Source organism: Cupressus sempervirens, chromosome 1 (assembly GCF_028749045.1).
Source record: "Cupressus sempervirens isolate cs-2001-9-10 chromosome 1, ASM2874904v1, whole genome shotgun sequence".
Lineage (NCBI taxonomy): Eukaryota > Viridiplantae > Streptophyta > Pinopsida > Cupressales > Cupressaceae > Cupressus > Cupressus sempervirens.
The window spans coordinates 623,391,674-623,410,412 of NC_143118.1; the positions used below are offsets into that span (position 1 = coordinate 623,391,674).

An 18,739-nucleotide genomic window follows, 5' to 3' on the forward strand; every position below is an offset into this window, starting at 1 on the left:
ATAGTCATCTTGACCATGAGAGAGAAGAATTCATTGAAATCTATTCCCTTTTGCTAATTAAACCTTTAACAACTAGCCCGGCTTTATACCGGTTCTGATTTTTGCCTTCATCTTTCAACCAATAAATCCATCAATTTTTAAGTGCTTTATGATTTGGTGGCAAAGGAACCAAATACAAAGTTTTATTTTGCAATAGAGAATCCATCTCTTCTTGCATCGCTACCTCCCATTTGTGAGAATCTGATGCTTTGTGAGCTTCTTTGAAGCTTGTTGGTTCAACTTGGTCTGAAAGAAAAAGTTTTGGCTCTACTTCTTTGAAGTACAAGGGTTCATAATCAAAGAATCGGATAGGAAGCCTTCTTTGTCTTGTTGATTTTCTCAACCCCTGAATATTATCACTATTTTGTATACTATCATCAGCACATCCCTTGTCAATGTCACGAGAAATTTTTCCTATTGACTCATAATCACTGCCTTTAGAAGACATGTAATGATTCTTCTGTACTTTAGTGTGATTTATACTAATATTTTGAATTTTCTCCACATTGGGATTGAAATGAATATTACTTTCAATCCTATTGTCCTTACGAGAGTTTTGTGAATTCTGATCATATATAAATTTTGAATTTAACCCCTTGTTTCTATTACCCGAATTCATCTGATTGTTTGGAGCCACATCATGTTCTTGTCGGTGACCATGTTCATTAGGAATGACATTGTCTTTGTCAAAAGAAGTTCTCATGTGATTTGAAATATGTGCATCAGTATTAGGCTCTGTGTGGAGACCATGTTGATATGTGCAACCTATTTTAGCATGAGATGGGACCCAAGGCAGAATCTCATTTTCATGTTTGTCGAATTGCACTTCTTTTGTGTGCATAGGAGACCAGTGAACCTGCAAGTGAATGTATGCAGGCTGTCCATTTCAAAAATGGCTACCCGAGGAATTATTTCGACTCCCTAGATGCCTCCATCCCACCACCCCGCATACCATACCCTCATCATGCCATCCATCAATGATCTGATAACTATTGGTATAGTTCGATTGCCAATGACGACCCAGTCAGCGTCGGACCCTCCATTCCTCTTTTCATGCCATTTTCTTTTCCCACCTGCACTTATAGTTTTGTTTTGTAATTCTTCCCTTCATGCCATTAGATATTGAAGAGCACAAATATTTTAAATATTTTAGCTTTTTAAATATTTGAATTACATAATTATTTTAAAGAAATTGTTTAATTAAAGAGATTTTAATCTAATTAATAAAGATCAATATTTGAATAAGTATATACGATCAATAAATATATAACTATTCAAATATATATCTATTATTTAAAAATATAAATATTATTACTTTATTTAATGAATGTTCAAAAATAGTCTTACAAAACTTAAAATTGATTAATAAATTGCTAATATAGTTTTAGTTATTTATGAATATAACAAAAAGATTTAAAAATATAAATATATAATGCCTCTTAAAAAGATTAAAACAAAATATTATTCATAGAAATATATTTAACCACTTAATTGAAATTAGAAGGAAAATAATAAATTTATATAATATAATTTACTCTTTGATTGAAATTGAATTGAAGTTAAATAAAATACTGAAATAAAATAAATTTTAAAAATAACTTTCAACCATAAAAAATTTAAGATTGACATGATAATAAGTTTTTAAAATAAACAATAAACAATCTTGTTAATTAATTAATTTAGATGTATTTTATGAAATGTTTATGTTTGTGCCCTAAATGGTGTAAATATCACATGCTAAGTAGTATCACATTTTGAGTAGTATCACTAAAATGAGTGTAGTGACTATTAAGTGTACTTTAAGTCTTGCTTGTCATTAAGAAGAATTTGTAAACTTATTCTTGATGAAAATTGAGCATTTTGACCAATGCGATTGCATGCTTCAAAAGAAAGCATTTGATAATTCATTGTATGGCAAAGTTTTGTCCTGATAATTTCTCTAGTAAGCATAAAATCCAACCCCAAATAAAATCCACTTTATGAATAATAGGGGATCGTAGGTTGATGAAAACATAGCTTATTTCAAGGTCATTCATATTAATTCAACAAAAAATTCAAATTTTTTTTACAAATGCATTCTAAATTAAGAACTTATTGTTATAAATTCTAAAACAATTAACAAAACCCCGTTAAGTTTTACAGTATATAATAATTCATTCTCAATGTGAACACATTTTTTATTTAGATCATTTCAAGTTCTATTTCATATTAGTCTAGACAAAACATAATTTTCTCTCTTTTGAGCATGTTTTCAAAATTTTAGATGTATTGGGTGGGGTATGATCAATGCAATTATATACTAATTCACTTTTGATTCATGTCATTCAATGAACTTATAAATAATGTTTAAGAGTTTATGTAGGACCTATTTACACCATTCTTGAGAATATCCATAGATTTGGTAAATGATTGATCTATCTAAAATTAAAACTTTCATTTGTGAGAACATATGTTTGCTATGTGCAATCTTAGTATAAGTGGTGTCTTTATTCAAGAGAGGATATAATATCTTTGGTGCTTTATTATGACTTGGTATGGTCATAATACACTCAACAACATGACTTGAAGTATTATTAATGTTCTCTGAAAGTGATAATAACATGATAAAATAATATAAGAGAAGATAACATAACTTTATTAATGTCCACTAGGAGACCAACAAGGGATCATTTGAACATCATAAAATATTAACAAAAGTAGAATATTTTAAAATATTATACTAAATAAATTGATTCAAAAAAAGCTTTTAAGGGAAAGAACTAGAAAGAAAACCCTCATTCATTACTATAATATACAAGATGTACAAAGTGTAATCCCTAAACTAAAATTGTTGAAAAACTTAAAAAGCTTGCCTTATATCCTTTAGATATTCAGAATCTAACCACATATTGAAACACTATGTGAGGCTTTATAAAATAGCCATATAAAGTGCCCATACAATTCAGTTATTTAAAGTTTGATAAACTATAATGAATATCTCAAGGTTTATTGGTCATAATCCTCCATAAAGATATCACCAATACCTATAGAACAAATGAGTTAGTTATAAAATTGGTTTTAAAAATAAACTCTTAGAACATTGAATATCATTTCATTATTTCTTTACTATCTCCACATATTGGTGATTATTTTGTTGATCATTTAATACAACAAAGCACATTTAAAACATCCATTTAGATAAAATTAATTTACAAACATTACCTCCAAGAGTTTGTTGAAATGGATGGAGAGGAATTACATTGAGCATTGATGGTTGATCCCCACAAGCTATATCGTGATTATTTGATCAAGCATAAAAGGTAGTTAGAAATGTGGACTATGTAATCAACTTACTAACAATATTCAATAGTGAGTAAATTACCATCTAGTACTTATGTGTCATCTATTATTGTTTGGTTCAAATCAATAGAGAAAGGCAATCGACGACGTCGAGCATTTTCTTGATCAACCAAATCTATATTAACACATGTTGAACATATCAAATAAAATTAACAAGTAAAAAACTATATGTTGAAAATAATAAAAACAACTTTGTATAAATGTACTCACCTTGTGATAGAATAACTCTTTCTCCTTGTATTCCTATGTCTGAACAATTAATAACTTTTTTTTCCTTTTTTTTTTTAGAGCATATAGATGGAAATTGAAAGCCTTCATGCTCATCAACTCTTTCACTTAAGTTTTGAGACATGACATTTTGTGTTTCATGAATAGATTGATGCTTATGCATTTTTTTTAAACTAAACCATGGTGCCTTTCGCCTCATAGGCATGTTCTCTGAGCGAGGAATTGATTCTAATTTGGAACCTGAAGAAAGAGATGCATATATATCATTTCTAAATCTACCAACATGCTGAATGATTTTTTTTTTTCACATTCTTCTCTAGTTAATAGATTTTGGATAAATAAATTTACATAATCAATGCAATTTCAAAGTTCATCATAAGAAGTATCAGATGATCTCATATCATCTGTAATAAAAAATATAAATTATTAAGTCAAAGTACTATTTCAAAACTATTAATAATTCTTAAAAAAAATGTTGGTATTAAAATTTATCAATTCTCTTAGCTTCACCAATGATGACTCCAAGCACATCTCGATCTTCTATAGGTATGCAACCATTTACAATAGGGAAAAAAAGAATTAACTTTTTTATCCATAAAATAATTTAATATTCACTTGTAACTAAATATTCTTATATAAATATTAAAATTAACTCTCATATGAAACTTACCAACCACTTGACCAAGTTGCGTGTTCATATTGGCTCTCTTTTGTAGATCTAAAATCTTTAGCACATGTTTGCATGTGTTTCCTCTTTTTGCCCACTCACAATCACAAACTTGCAAATTTGGTCCAAATTTTCTCACGAAATATCACTGGTTGAAACAGTTTGACTTCTAACTTTAAATGTATTAGGAAAGTCATATGGATAGTAATTTGTATCTGCTATTCTTTTTTATCTCTCTAAAGAATTTATCTAGTATCTCTCTTTTTTGAAGTTTGTCAAAAATCTATATAACTACAAGCATCTCTTATTTTGTAGTATGGCTCTACCCTATGAAGAAGAATATGAATAAGCCAATCCATTCTCCTTTTGTATTTTTTAGAACAGTCAACTAAGTAGTGACTCTTGATGTGCATGTGGTATGACCCTATGGAAGCATTAGTTTTAATTTTTTGATTCATGTGAAAAAAACCTCTAAAGTTGTTGGCCCACATATTTATAAAAATGAAGTATGATAATGTCTTAGCATGTATGTATATGTATATATGTATATATATATATATACCAAAAGATCTAATAAATACAAATAAAAATATAATGTAATTAATAATGTATATGATCTTACCAATGTGTCTCTCATCATGACACCAAGTCTTTTGAAAGTAATTAATAAATTCTTTTTTTTTTTTTAAATTCATCCATAAATTTATTTATGAGGTGAGTAGTAACATCTCCATCTTTACTTATGGCATACATTATCTCCTAATCTAGTGAATATGTTTGTACCAACATCTTTATTGCTTACAAACCTAAAAAATGAAATATAATATCAAGTTGTGATGTTAACAAATATAACTTTACATATATTTTAAGTAAAAATGACTTGCCTGTATACATTCTTCAACCATGCCCTACGTAATTGAATGATAATCTATAAGTTACATAAGAAGCATTAATAAGTTTCATTCAAACAAAATCAATTAGTAAACTAAAATTATATATGTTTACATTTAATAAAATGTATAGCTTTACAACCAATATATTAAATATAATTGGAGGTAATCAATCTTAATTGCTTCAATCTTAACACTAGCATCATCTGTCATGAATGCATTGACTTGTCAATCTTCTTTGCATTGTTTTCCTCTTTTATAAACTTTTATCAACCGCCCATATATATCCTTAACTTTATTTCTTGAGGATATGGCCCATGCAACAGGTACACTAGAATCTTGATTATCAAATACAAGCAATGAATATAACTCATACTGCACATAAAAAAAATCATTATAAATTAAGAGTTTGAATATATAAAGATGAACTAGACTAAAATATATTAATATAGTTGACATTGATATACTCACAACATATTTATTTATTAAAAATGTGGAGTCCATTGCTATAATTGAGTTATGTGAATATCTCACCATTATCTCTTGCATCCATGACGTTTGAATCCCTATCATAAATGAAATGTTTTCTCCAGTATTGGATGTTTTATATAGTAGAAAAAATTGTCATTCCGCTCTACATGTCATAAACTTACACTTTTGGCATCATTTTCATTTTTTTATGATCGAAGGGAACACACTCTTTTCCAAACATTCAATACATCTTTTTTTAGCAAATATTTGTCCCTCTTATTCATCAAATTTGTAAGAGATAGATCTAGATAATGTTGTTCACATATTGTGAAAACTCCTACACCTATCAATATCAATGACTCAATATAAGATTTATATTCATTTGACAATCTTGGTGCAACCATACTCCTTGGATCATCAGAAAGATCATCATTTCCATGACAAAATTCAACGTTAGCATCTTGATGACTAAACTCATTATAATTAATGATGGCAATATTTGTTCTTTTTTATATTACTCTAACACAAAAGTGAGTTCTACAACCCCTTTTCTTTGGGACTTGATGATAATAGAGAGAAACCCCAAATAGATATGCAAAGGTTATCGAAGTTGGCAAAGACAAGGGATTGTAGAACTCACTTTTGTGTTAGAGTAATGTATAGAAGATCAAATATTGCCATCATTAATTATAATGAGTTTAGTCATCATGATGCTAATGGTGAATTTTGTCATGGAAATGATGATCTTTTTGGTGATCCAAGGAGTATGTGCACCAAGATTGTCAAATGAATATAAATCTTATATTGAGTCATTGATACTGATAGGTGTGGGGGTTTCTACAATATGTGAACAACATTATCTAGATCCATCTCTTACAAATTTGATGAATAAGAGGGACAAATATTTGCTAAGAAAAGATGTATTGAATGCTTGGAAAAGAGTGTGTTCCCTTCGATCATAGAAAAATAAAAATGATGCCAAAAGTGTAAGTTTATGACATGTAGAGGGGAATGACAATTTTTTCTACTATATAAAACACCCAATAGTGGAGAAAACATTCCATTTATGATAGGCATTCAAATGCCATGGATGCAAGAGATAATGGTAAGATATTCACACAACTCAATTATAGCAATGGACTCCACATTTTTAATAAATAAATATGCTCTGAGTATATCAATGTCAACTATATTAATATATTTTAGTCTAGTTCATCTTTATATATTCAAACTCTTAATTTATAATATTTTTTCTTATGTGCAGTATGAGTTATATTCATTGCTTGTATTTGATAATCAAGAGGCCAGTGTACGTATTGCATGGACCATATCTTCAAGAAATAAAGTTGAGGATATATATGGGTGGTTGGCAAAAGTTTATAAAAAAAGAAAACAATACAAAGAAGATTGGTAAGTCAATGCATTAATGACAGATGATGCTAGTTTTGAGATTGAAGCAATCAGATTTGATTATCTTCCAATTATATTTAATATATTGGTTGCAAAGCTATTCATTTCATTAAATGCAAACATATATAATTTTAGTTTACTAATTGATTTTGTTTGAATGAAACTTATTAATGCTTGTAATGTAACTTGTAGATTATCATTCAATTGTCAAGTTCTTCTATGTATTTGACATGTACATAGGGCATGGTTGAAGAATGTATACATGTGAGTCATTTTTACTTAAAATACATGTAAAGTTGTATTTGTTAACATCACAACTTGATATTATGTTTTATTTTCTAAGTTTGTAAGCAATAAAGATGTTGGTACAAATATATTCACTAGACTAGGTGAGATAATATATGCCATAAGTGAAGATGGAGATGTTACTACTCACCTCATAAATAAATTTATGAATGATTTCAAAGAAGAAAAAAATTTATTAATTACTTTCAAAAGACTTAGTGTTATGAGATGAGATGCATTGGTAAGATCATATACATTATTAATTACATTGAATTTTTATTTGTATTTCTTAGATCTTTTGGTGTGTGTTTGTGTGTATTCATGTTAAGACATTATCATACTTCTTTTTCATAGAAATGTGAGCCAACAACTTTAGAGGTTTCTCTCACGTGAATCAAGAAACTAATGCTTCTATAGGGTCATGCTACATGCACATCAAGAGTCACTACTTAATTGACTGTTCTAAAAAATGCATAAGGAGAATGGATTGGCTTATTCATATTCTTCTTCATAGGGTACAACCATACTAAAAAAATAAGAGATGTTTTGCAGTTATCTAAGTTTTTGACAAACTTCAAAAAAGAGAGATACTACATAACTTCTTTAGAGAGATAAAAAAGAATAGCAGATACATATTGCTATCCATATGACCTTTCTAATACATTTAAAGTTAGAAGTCAAACTGTTTAAACCAAGTGCTATCTTGTGAGAAAATTTGGACTAAATTTGCAAGTTTGTGATTGTGAGTGGAAAAAAAGAGGAAACAGATGCAAACATATGCTAAAATTTTTAGATCTACTAAAGAGAGCCAATATGAACACGCAACTTGGTCAAGTGGCTGGTAAGTTTCATTTGAGAGTTAATTTTAATATTTATATAAGAATATTTAGTTACAAGTGAATATTAAATTATTTTAAAGATAAAAAGGTTATTTTTTTTTTCCATTGTAGATGGTTGCATATTTGTTGAAGATCGAGATGTGCTTGGACTCATCATTGGTGAAGCTAAGAGAATTGGTAAATTTTAATACCAAAGTTATTTATTGTTTTAAAATAGTACTTTGACTTAATAATTTTTATTTTTTATTATAGATGGTGTGAGATCATCTAATACTTCTCATGATGAACTTCAAAATTGCATTGATTATATAAATTCATTTATCCAAAATCTATCAACTAGAGAAGAATATGAGAAAAAAAAATTATTCAGCATGTTGGTAGATTTAGAAATGATATACATACATCTATTTCTTCAAATTCTAAGTTGGAATCAATTCTTGGCTTAGAGAACATGCCTATGAGGTGAAAGACACCATGGTTTAGTCCAAGCAAAATGCATAAGCATCGATCTATTCATAAAAAATAAAATGTTATGTCTCAAAACTTAAGCGAAAGAGTTGATGAGCATGAAAGATTTCAATTTCCATCTGTATGCTCTAAAAAGAAAAAGAAAAAAAAAGTTATTAATCGTTCAAGCATAGCAATACAAGGAGAAAGAGTTATTCTATCACAAGGTGAGTACATTTATATAAAGTTATTTTTATTATTTTTAACATATAGTTTTTTACTTATTAATTTTATTTCATATCTTCAACATGTGTCAATATAGATTTGATTGATCAAGAAAATGCTCGATGTCATCGATTGTCATTCTCTATTGATTTGAACCAAATAATAATAGATGACACACAAGTACTAGATGGTAATTTACTCACCATTAACTATTGTTAGTAAGTTGATTACATAGTCCACATTTCTAACTACCTTTTATGCTTGATCAAATAATCAAGATGCAACTTGTGGGGATCAACTATCAATGCTCAATGTAATTCCTCCCCATCCATTTCAACAAACTCTTGGAGGTAATGTTTGTAAATTAATTTTATCTAAATGGATATTTTAAATGTGCTTTGTTGTATTAAATGATCAACAAAATAATCAACAATATGTGGAGATAGTAAGAAAATAATGAAATGATATTCAATGTTCTAAGAGTTTGTTTTTAAACCAATTTTATAACAAACTCATTCGTTCTGTAGGTATTATGATATCTATATGGAGGATTATGACCAATAAATCTTGAGATAATCATTATAATTTATCAAACTTTAAATAATTGAATTGTAAAGGCAATTTATATGGCTATTTTATAAAGCCTCACATAATGTTCCAATATGTGGTTAGAGTTTGAATATCTAGAGGATATAAGACAAGTCTTTTGGGTTTGTCAACAATTTTAGTTTAGGGACTACACTTTGTACATCTTATATATTATGAGTAACGAATGAGGGTTTTCTTTCTGGTTCTTTCCCTCAAGAGCTTTTTTTAAATCAATTTATTGAGTATAATATTTTAAGATATTCTATTTTTGTTAATATTTTATGATATTCAAATGATCCCTCGTCGGTCTCCTATTGGACATTAATAAAGTTATCTTCTCTTATATTATCTTATCATGTTACTATTGCTTTCAGAGAACATTAATAATATTTCAAGTCATGTTGATGAGTGTTTTATGACCATACCAAGTCATAATAAACCACCAAAGATATTGTATCCTCTCTTGAACAAAGACACCACTTATACTAAGATTGCACATAGCAAACATATGTTCTCACAAGTGAAACTTTTAATTTTAGATAGATCAATCCTTTACCAAATCTATGGATATTCTCAAGAATGGTGTAGATAGGTCCTACATAAACTCTTAAACATTATTTATAAGTTCATTGAATGGCATGAATCAAAAGTGAATTGGTATATAATTGCATTGATCATACCCCACCCAATACATCTAAAATTTTGAAAGCATGTTCAAAAGAGAGAAATTTATGTTCTATCTAGACTAATATGAAATAGAACTTGAAATGATCTAAATAAAAAATATGTTCACATTGAGAATGAATTGTTACATACTATGAAACTTAACGGGGTTTTGTTAATTGTTTTAGAATCTATAACACTAAGTTCTCAATTTAAAATGCATTTGTAAAAGGTTTTTAAATTTTTTGTTGAATTAATATGAATGACCTTGAAATAAGCTATGTTTTCATCAACCTACAATCCCCTATTATTTATAAAGTGAATTTTATTTGGGGTTGGATTCTATGTTTACTAGAGAAATTACTAGGACAAAACTTTGCAATACAATGAATTATCAAATGCTTTCTTTTGAAGCATGCAATCGCATTGGTCAAAATGCTCAATTTTTATCAAGAATAGGTTTACGAATTCTCCTTAATAACAAACAAGACCTGAAGTACACTTAATAGTCACTACACTCATTTTAGTGATACTACTCAAAATGTGATACTACTTGGCATGTGATATTTACACCATTTAGGGCACAAAGATAAACATTTCATAAAATACATCTAAATTAATTAATTAACAAGATTGTTTATTGTTTATTTTAAAATCTTACTATCATGTCAATCTTAAATTTGTTATGGTTGAAAGTTATTTTTAAAATTTGTTTTATTTCATTATTTTATTTAACTTCAATTCAATTTCAATCAAAGAGTAAATTATATTATATAAATTTATTGTTTTCCTTCTAATTTCAATTAAGTAGTTAAATATATTTCTAAGAATAATATTTTGTTTTAATCTTTTCTAAAAGGCATTATATATATATATTTTAAATCTTTCTGTTACATTCATAACTAAAATTACATAAGCAATTTATTAATCAATTTTAAATTTTGTAAGACTATTTTTGAACATTCATTAAATAAAGTAATAATATTTATATTTTTAAATTATATATATATATATATATATATATATATATATATATATATATATATATATATATATATATATATATATATTTGAATAATTATATATTTATTGATCGTATATAGTTATTCAAATATTGATCTTTATTTATTAGATTAAAATCTTTTTAATTTAAATGATTTCTTAAAAATAATTATGTAATACGAATATTTAAAAAGCTAAAAGATTGAATACAAATACCACTTTGCTAAAAGAAATAAAAGAAACAAAAACAACAACAATTATGGCATGCAAATATTTAAAAAGCTAAAATATTTAAAATATTTGTGCCCTCCAACATCTAATGGCATGAAGGGAAGAATTACAAAATCAAACTATAAGTGCAGGTGGGAAAAAAAGAATGGCACGGAAAGAGGAATCGAAGGACTGAGGCTAACTGGGTCATCATCAGCAACCGAACCGCACCAATAGTTGTTGGATCACTGATGGATGGCATGATGGGGGTATGGTATGGGGGGCGGTGGGATGGAGGCATCTAGGGAGTCAAAATTACTCCCTGGGTAGCCATTGTTGTCCATTTCCATGGTGATACCGTGTGTCTCCATCTGTAGCTCGGTGTAGTTTAAAAACATCTCAGGAATGTTGATTGGCAGCGGTCTACACGTTTCCTACATGGCTTGTCTGACGAGTCACCTCAAAGTGTCATGAGTGGCAGGTGGACTCCTTACGGGATGGTTTCTCTACTGCTGTCAGCCCAAGTTCATGAGTGAGTTGCTGACTGTAGGCTAGAGTGGTAAAACCATGCTCTTGATCCACTATGGTTTTAGCTGGAGACACTTCAATATTGTGTGCAACATGTTGAAAGATAGAATCATGCTCGAGGCTTTCTATAGTCACCTAACGCCAAGAGCTCAGCCTATCATGGTTTGTGACAGTTTGAACCCCATGCTTAGTGTGGTGTAGGGAAGACCATGGGTGAGGCTCCTGTGTGGAGTCCACCTCACCCATGAGTGACATGTGCTCTATTTTATCATGCTTATGACTAGGAGCATCGGTAGGGAGAGTAACTTGATCAATATGTTTTCCAATGTCTCTGTACTCAAATAGAGATTTATGTTCTCTATTCTGATTTAGGTTTGAGAAAGAGGTGTTATCACTCTGACTTTGATAATCTGAATTTTGTTCATCATGTTGATTCCACATACTAGTAGACACAGAGGAAAGAGGGGTAGGGGCTAACAGTGAGGTAGGAGATAATTCATTTGGAGAAACAAGATTTTGATTTCTACCAGCATTATCATTATCAAAAATGGAGAAAGGGACATATTCACATACCATATTTTCTTCCTTGTGTAATGTTGGAAATACCTTCTCATTGAAGATGACATCTCTACTTCTGATGATTTTCTTCCCAACTAGATCCCATATTCTGAAACTGAACTGGTCTTCACCATAGCCCACAAAAATGTCTTTTTGTGATTTTGGATGAAGCTTTTGTCTTTTCTCCTTTGGAACATGTACATAAGCTTCGCATCCAAACACCCAAATGTGAGAATATGAGATTTTCTTTTCCAACCACTCTTCCTCTAGTATGCCAAAGTCCAACCAAGAAGAGGGACTTCGGTTGATTAAATATACCACTAGATTACATACTTCTGACCAAAACTCCTTGCCTAAATCGACATTAGAAAGCGCATACAAAGAGATTTCTCAAGGATTGTTCTATTCATCCTCTCCAAAGCTCCATTTTCTTGTGGGGTGAATGGAACAATCTTAATTCTGCACATGCCATTGTCGCACAAAATGAATCAAACTCCAATTGAGCAAAACTCTCCACCATTGTTCATTTGCAAGCACTTTATTTTGTGGCCAATCTGATTCTCAACTAAAGCCTTAAAGATTTTAAACTTGCTAAAAACATCAGATTTCTTATGCAATATGTAAATCCATACCTTTCTTGTACAATCATCAAGGAAGGTGACAAAGAAGTTTGCTCTTCCAATAGAGCTTTCCTCGGTGGGTCCGAACACACCTGAATAAACAAGAGCCAAAGGAGTACCTTTATTTTCATGTTCAGTCCTCAAGAAGTTCACCCACTTCTATTTTCCATAGAGACAATGTTCACAAAATTGTAAGTCAACTAATTTCAGCCTTGGTAATTGCTCCCTTTTATGCATAACAACAAGGCCCTTTTTGTTCATGTGACTGAACCTTTGATGCCATAATTCTGAATTGTTATCTTCAACTAACATGGCAGCCCCCACTTCACCAATATTTTTTTACAATATACAAGCTCCCAATCTTGTCTCCTTTTGCAACTAATATGGATCCTTTTGTGACTTTCCATGAATCAGTTAGAGAAATGACAAAACCTTGTGCAAATAGTTGACTTACGAAAATCAAATTTCTCTTTAATTTTGGAACATGACACATTTTTTAATAGCCATTTAATGCCTCCTTTCAAAGATAATAAAATATCTCATTTTCCTACTATTTCACATGCCTTATTATCACCCAAGTATACTTCACCGAACTTATCTTCTTGATAATTTAAGAAGTATTCCGTACATGAAGTGGCGTGAAATGATGCACCGAAATCCAAAAACCATGAGGCTAAAGTAGTCTCGGTTGTAGATAAAATCAGCACACTATCCTCTTTTTCATAGATGGTGTTGGCTTGACTTTCCTGCACTCATTCATGTGCTTTCTTATAACCTTTACAATCTCTTTCACGTGACCACTTTTGCCACAAAACTAGCAATCTCCTCCTTTCCTTTCCCTTGACTTTGAGCACTTAGCTGATTTTGATCTTCTATGATGATTGTTCTTTCCTCTATTTTCGATGTTGACTACTGTCAAGGCTTCACTAGATGAGGATTCCTTGTTGCTTCTCTGCATATCCTCACTAAGTAGAGTTGCCATTACTTCATCATAGACCAACTTGCTCTTTTAGGAGTTAGAGGTACTAACTGCTGTAACAATGGGATCGCAGCTGTTAGATAATGAACACAACAAGATGATAGCTTTAGATTCATCATCTTGTGTCATGCCAACTGAGGTTGCTTGACATAATAATGTGTTCAAATCATTTATGTGATTTGACATCGCAGTCCCATCCTTCATTTTCAGCTTGTTGAGCTTCTTCATAATAAATATTTTATTTGCAGCCAAGGCCGTTTCATACATACTTTGAAGTTTGTCCCAAACTTCCTTGGTCGAAGATTCATTATGAACATTGAATAAAACATTCTGTAATAAAGAAAGAAATATTGTTGCCTTTGCTTTATCATCAATTTTAACCCAATCTTCATCCTTCATTGCAGCCGGTTTCTTTGCTTTTCCATCAATTGCTACCGCCAAGTCTTGCTTGACTAGCAACGAACACATCTAAACTTTCCAGAAACTGAAATTCTGTCTTGAGAATTTCTGCACTCGCAAATCTTCCATGACTCTGGATTTTCAAATACTGAAACCGATTCTAGCTACTACACCAAGCTTTGATACCAATTGTGAAGTTCGCTGAAAGTGCACATTGGAAAGAACAGAACAGAAAAGAGAAACAAAAAATGCAAGCACACGGTTTTATCGTGGTTCACCACAAATTGTGGCTACCTCCACACTACAAGGAAGATCTCTATTAATGTAAATGTCTGAACTTTACATCACAGCTGTAACTTCAACTCTTTGAATACAATGCTAAATAATAAACCTCCAATACATATTTATAGAGTCTCAAAGGAAATGAAAAGACGAACAATTAGAAAGAAATAATAATAAAATGTGCATAATAAAAGAAAGACTATTGCACTTCACATATACACCCAACACTCTCTACACCTGACCTGGGATCGATGGATTGTAATATTGCAGAACAATCAAGCAATCAGATTACTATCGCAAAAATGGACATGCCTATCACTGCCACTTCTCAGAGAGCACCATCATGATCCTTTTTGGATTGACCCAAATCATCTTGTCTCAAAATCCAAACTTCCATAATGTTTGGGGTTTATCTGAAGTTGGTACTCTTGTATCTATTCTCTTTCATATTTATAACATTTTTTCGCTTGGGTGTCCTTATGTTGTTACATCCCATATGCTTGGATCGGATTGTTCAAAATGTTTGTCATGCTCTGTAACCCTTGAGCTTCCCCATGCGAATAAAAAATCGCATTGAACTAATAAGATTTCTCTCTTTTGTTTTAAACTGTAGAAACCGGAAAGTTTAAGGGGATTATTGGTGGAATTAGCACAAGTCCTACAACATCCACATCACGAAAATTTTGGCTAGTCCTCCAAGCCATTGGTGATATTGCATTTTCATATCCATACTCTGTGCTTGTCATAGAAATTGAGGTATTAACAAAAGTTGTATTCATGTATATGATAAATTTAAAATTTATTAGCTTCTTTTTTGAGTTCAATTGTGTAAGAATTTTTATCATCAATGTTTCAGATCACACATTCTGTAATCCATCATAAGAATGCAAGCAAGATGCAAGAGAAATGTTGATGATAAAAATTCTTACACAATTGAACCCAGAATGATGGATTGTGGAAATCTAATAGCTCTAATTGAAATTCAATTGACCCAAGTAAATGAGGATGAATACACTTCTTGTGCAGGACACTTTGAAATCAAAACCTCCAGAAAACAAAACTATGAAGAAAGCATCCCTAACTGCAGCTACTTTATTCTACAGGCTCTGTAGTTTCTTTGGGTATGCAGCCTTTGGGGAGGATACGCCTGGAAACCTCTTGACAGGTTTTGGTTTCTATGAGCCTTATTGGCTTGTTGACTTTGCTATTGTATGTATTGTGGTTCATCTGATGGGTGCATATCAAGTAAGCACTTTTCCTCCTTTGTCAACTCGCAGTTACCAAATCTTATAATTGTCACAGTTCCATCCATAACAAAAAAAAGTATCAGTTGACATACTCCCCTGTCATTTAGACATGATGTTACTTTTTTTATCTTGTTATTTCTTTATTTATTTTATGGGTTTGAGCCTTATCCCATTTTATTAATCAAAACATTTCACCCTGAAGATTGGTTTTTGAACAAGTGGCCAAATAATGCAATCCTCCATTATGAATGGGACATACCCATTCCCCTGCTTGGGTTGTATAATGCAAAATTGCTCAGGTTGTTGTGGAGAACAGCATTTGTGGTCACAACTACTGTTATTGCCATTTTATTTCCATTCTTCAATCAGGTTCTTGGACTTTTGGGTGCTATCAATTTTTGGCCACTGGCGGTGTACTTTCCAATAGGGATGTACATTGTACACAACAAAGTCCAGCAGTGGTCACTGGACTGGCTTCTTTTGCAAGCTTTCAGCATTGTTTGTCTTCTCATCTCACTGGCATGTGCTGTTGGATCCATGGAAGGCCTTGTGAAAGGTTGACAGACAGTTTGCAGCCACCATTATGAATGCAGATTCGTGTATATAACACACTCCTTCCAAGATGATTTATTCTAACTATAAAAAATATGTATTATATTAACAATGAATTGAATCTGGTCAGTTCTCTTAAAACTCAAACAGATGCAACTCCGGTTACACGGAAAATGCAGAAATATCCATGCATGTGTGACTTTGATAAGGCATAATAAACAACCGCCCGGGTAAACTTTTTTTTCTTCAGTAATTTCCTGAAGTTTTGTGTTATAAAACATCTCTCTCTTGTAACATATACAAAGGGTTCATGCTATTCATAACCCTTGTAAAGTTTTTCTACATGTGGACAGCCTTATTCTTGTACTTTTTTCAATTCATTCTCCAGCACAACTTCAGTTTTTTCAGGTGGTGCATGCTAAACTTCACTCCAATGAAAAACTGTCTCTAAAATCTAGAACCATCTATCCAATCTCTTTGCTTTAGTGATATTTTCATCTGATGAATAGGAGCTATTTTATACAAGTCAAATTGTAATATTGTTATCAGAATTCAACTGTTTAATTTGACGGTCAAAGTAATTGATCTATGTATAATGAATAGTGGTTTACAAGAGTTCATGTCTCATGAGAATAAATGGAACACTTAGCACTCGCTACATCTAGGTGATGCTTCCATAAAAGAAACATTAGACCTTTTCAAAAGATCACCCATCCCAACTCAACTATACTTCACCACGGAGCTTCCTCCACGATTAAGACATCTTAGCTTGCTACCCCATTTTCACTTATCAGAATTTCAATAGTAGTGTCCACTTAAGCATTTTCTCAAAAGGGGATTGACCAAAAGAGGATTAATGTGGAGATCAAGATGATTTTCCGAGGACCAGGGTGGTAATTGATTGCAGATGTATTTGTCGTTGCTTGGATTGCAATGAGGATATCTTGTACAGTGTGCAGCAATTGGTCCATGCAATCATAGAAAAATAAATGAATCTTGTTGGTTCATGAATCTACTTTTCACGTCCTATGTCATTGCAACCTATTCAGAGCACTGTTCTCCTTCATTGCTTATTGACATGCATAGATTTGTAACTCGGTTTTCATAATAATCAAGCAAGCGTACCAAATTTACTAAAGATTTTAACCTGAATTCATACTCAATATGTTCGAATGACGCTATTAACAAGTCATATCAAGAATCTTAAAAGGGAGTTCAAGAGTCAAATAAAGTATCGATTTCAAGAATAAAGGCATAATGCAGCGAATTTATTTTATAAACCCATATTTCTAATCGAGTACATTTGAATTTAACAGTAGATGCAGAACTAAATCATTACTATAAGTATTAGATACATACCCGCCACTATGATTGAATCTCTCAGTCCTCCTTCTCCTTGCTCCACTCACCCAATTTCCCTGTAAAAGCAATTTTCATTCTTCCTTTTCCGTAGTATTTGATCACTCCTCTGGAAACATACATTTGAAACCCATTCAGAATGAAACAGAGCACTTGTTCACAGCTTCTCCATTACTCAACCCATTAAAATACATCAATTCTACCACTACACGTTAAAATGGTACACATTCAACATGCATTAACAATCAATCATATTGTTAAACTTTTAGCAAATGTAATCGAAATGTACAGAAAATGCCCAACCTCTGGATCCACCATTAAACCTCATTTTTGAAGCTCAGGAATGTAGAGAGAAATAGTACCACCACCCATGACCAGCAACTTCTCCAGAAATTAACCATTCTCGCCATAACTCCAATCAATCAAAACATTAAAACTTTCAGCAAATCTGCCAGATCCATTGCCGCTGCCCAAATCAATCACCTACAGTTATGGTCCTCCAACAATCAACACAGCCATGAGATTTCCAGCGTGCAATCTCATATTTTCGATCTCCAACAAGTTACATCGAAATTGTTATCCACAGAGCTTCAGAAACAAATTACAATTGACAATTAAAAATCATCAATGCCCATGTAAAACTGTTGAAAAATGGAGCGTCTCCAACGGTAACATGATTTTAAATTCAACGGTACAATATTTTTTTCTGATTTTTTTTTTTGAGAAAATAGGAATGCCTTTTTTTAATAGACTAATATGGATTGCTTTTTTGATCACTAAATATAAAATAATAATAATAATAACTTAAAATTTATATTTTTAAATTATTCTTTCATCTATTCAAATATTAAAACTTTTTTAAAAAATAGGTTGAAATCAATTTAAATATTTTATACAAAATGATCAAATTAA

General features: G+C 31.0%; 1 protein-coding gene and 1 long non-coding RNA gene across 3 annotated transcripts in view; one reads left to right on the forward strand and one right to left on the reverse strand.

Annotated features, from left to right (window-relative positions):
- The window catches only part of LOC149579468 (uncharacterized), a 107,106-nt gene extending 88,664 nt beyond the window's left edge, over positions 1-18,442 (reverse strand). Inside the window, exons 1-2 of one of the 2 annotated variants that reach the window (XR_016358452.1) lie at positions 18,131-18,442; positions 17,828-17,936 (exon numbers count right to left, since the gene is read on the reverse strand). This is a non-coding gene — a long non-coding RNA (uncharacterized LOC149579468). Of the gene's footprint in view, positions 1-17,715; positions 17,937-18,130 lie in introns of those variants that run through there. The other variant, XR_016358461.1, reaches the window with a different exon arrangement.
- Positions 14,636-16,477, forward strand: LOC149579469 (putative amino acid permease 7). Its single transcript, XM_089815513.1, has 5 exons — positions 14,636-14,673; positions 14,940-15,158; positions 15,278-15,425; positions 15,696-15,914; positions 16,079-16,477. Exons 1-5 carry the CDS (start codon positions 14,636-14,638, stop codon positions 16,475-16,477), a joined length of 1,023 nt encoding a protein of 340 aa, XP_089671639.1.
- Positions 18,443-18,739: the final 297 nt, after the last annotated feature.

Coding starts and splice junctions, on each gene's coding strand:
- LOC149579469 (XM_089815513.1), top strand. CDS start 14,636: ATGCAAGCACACGGTTTTATCGTGGTTCACCACAAATT. Junction 15,159..15,277: donor GGGTGTCCTTATGTTGTTAC/ATCCCATATGCT, acceptor TTTGTTTTAAAC/TGTAGAAACCGGAAAGTTTA. Junction 15,915..16,078: donor ATCTGATGGGTGCATATCAA/GTAAGCACTTTT, acceptor TATGGGTTTGAG/CCTTATCCCATTTTATTAAT.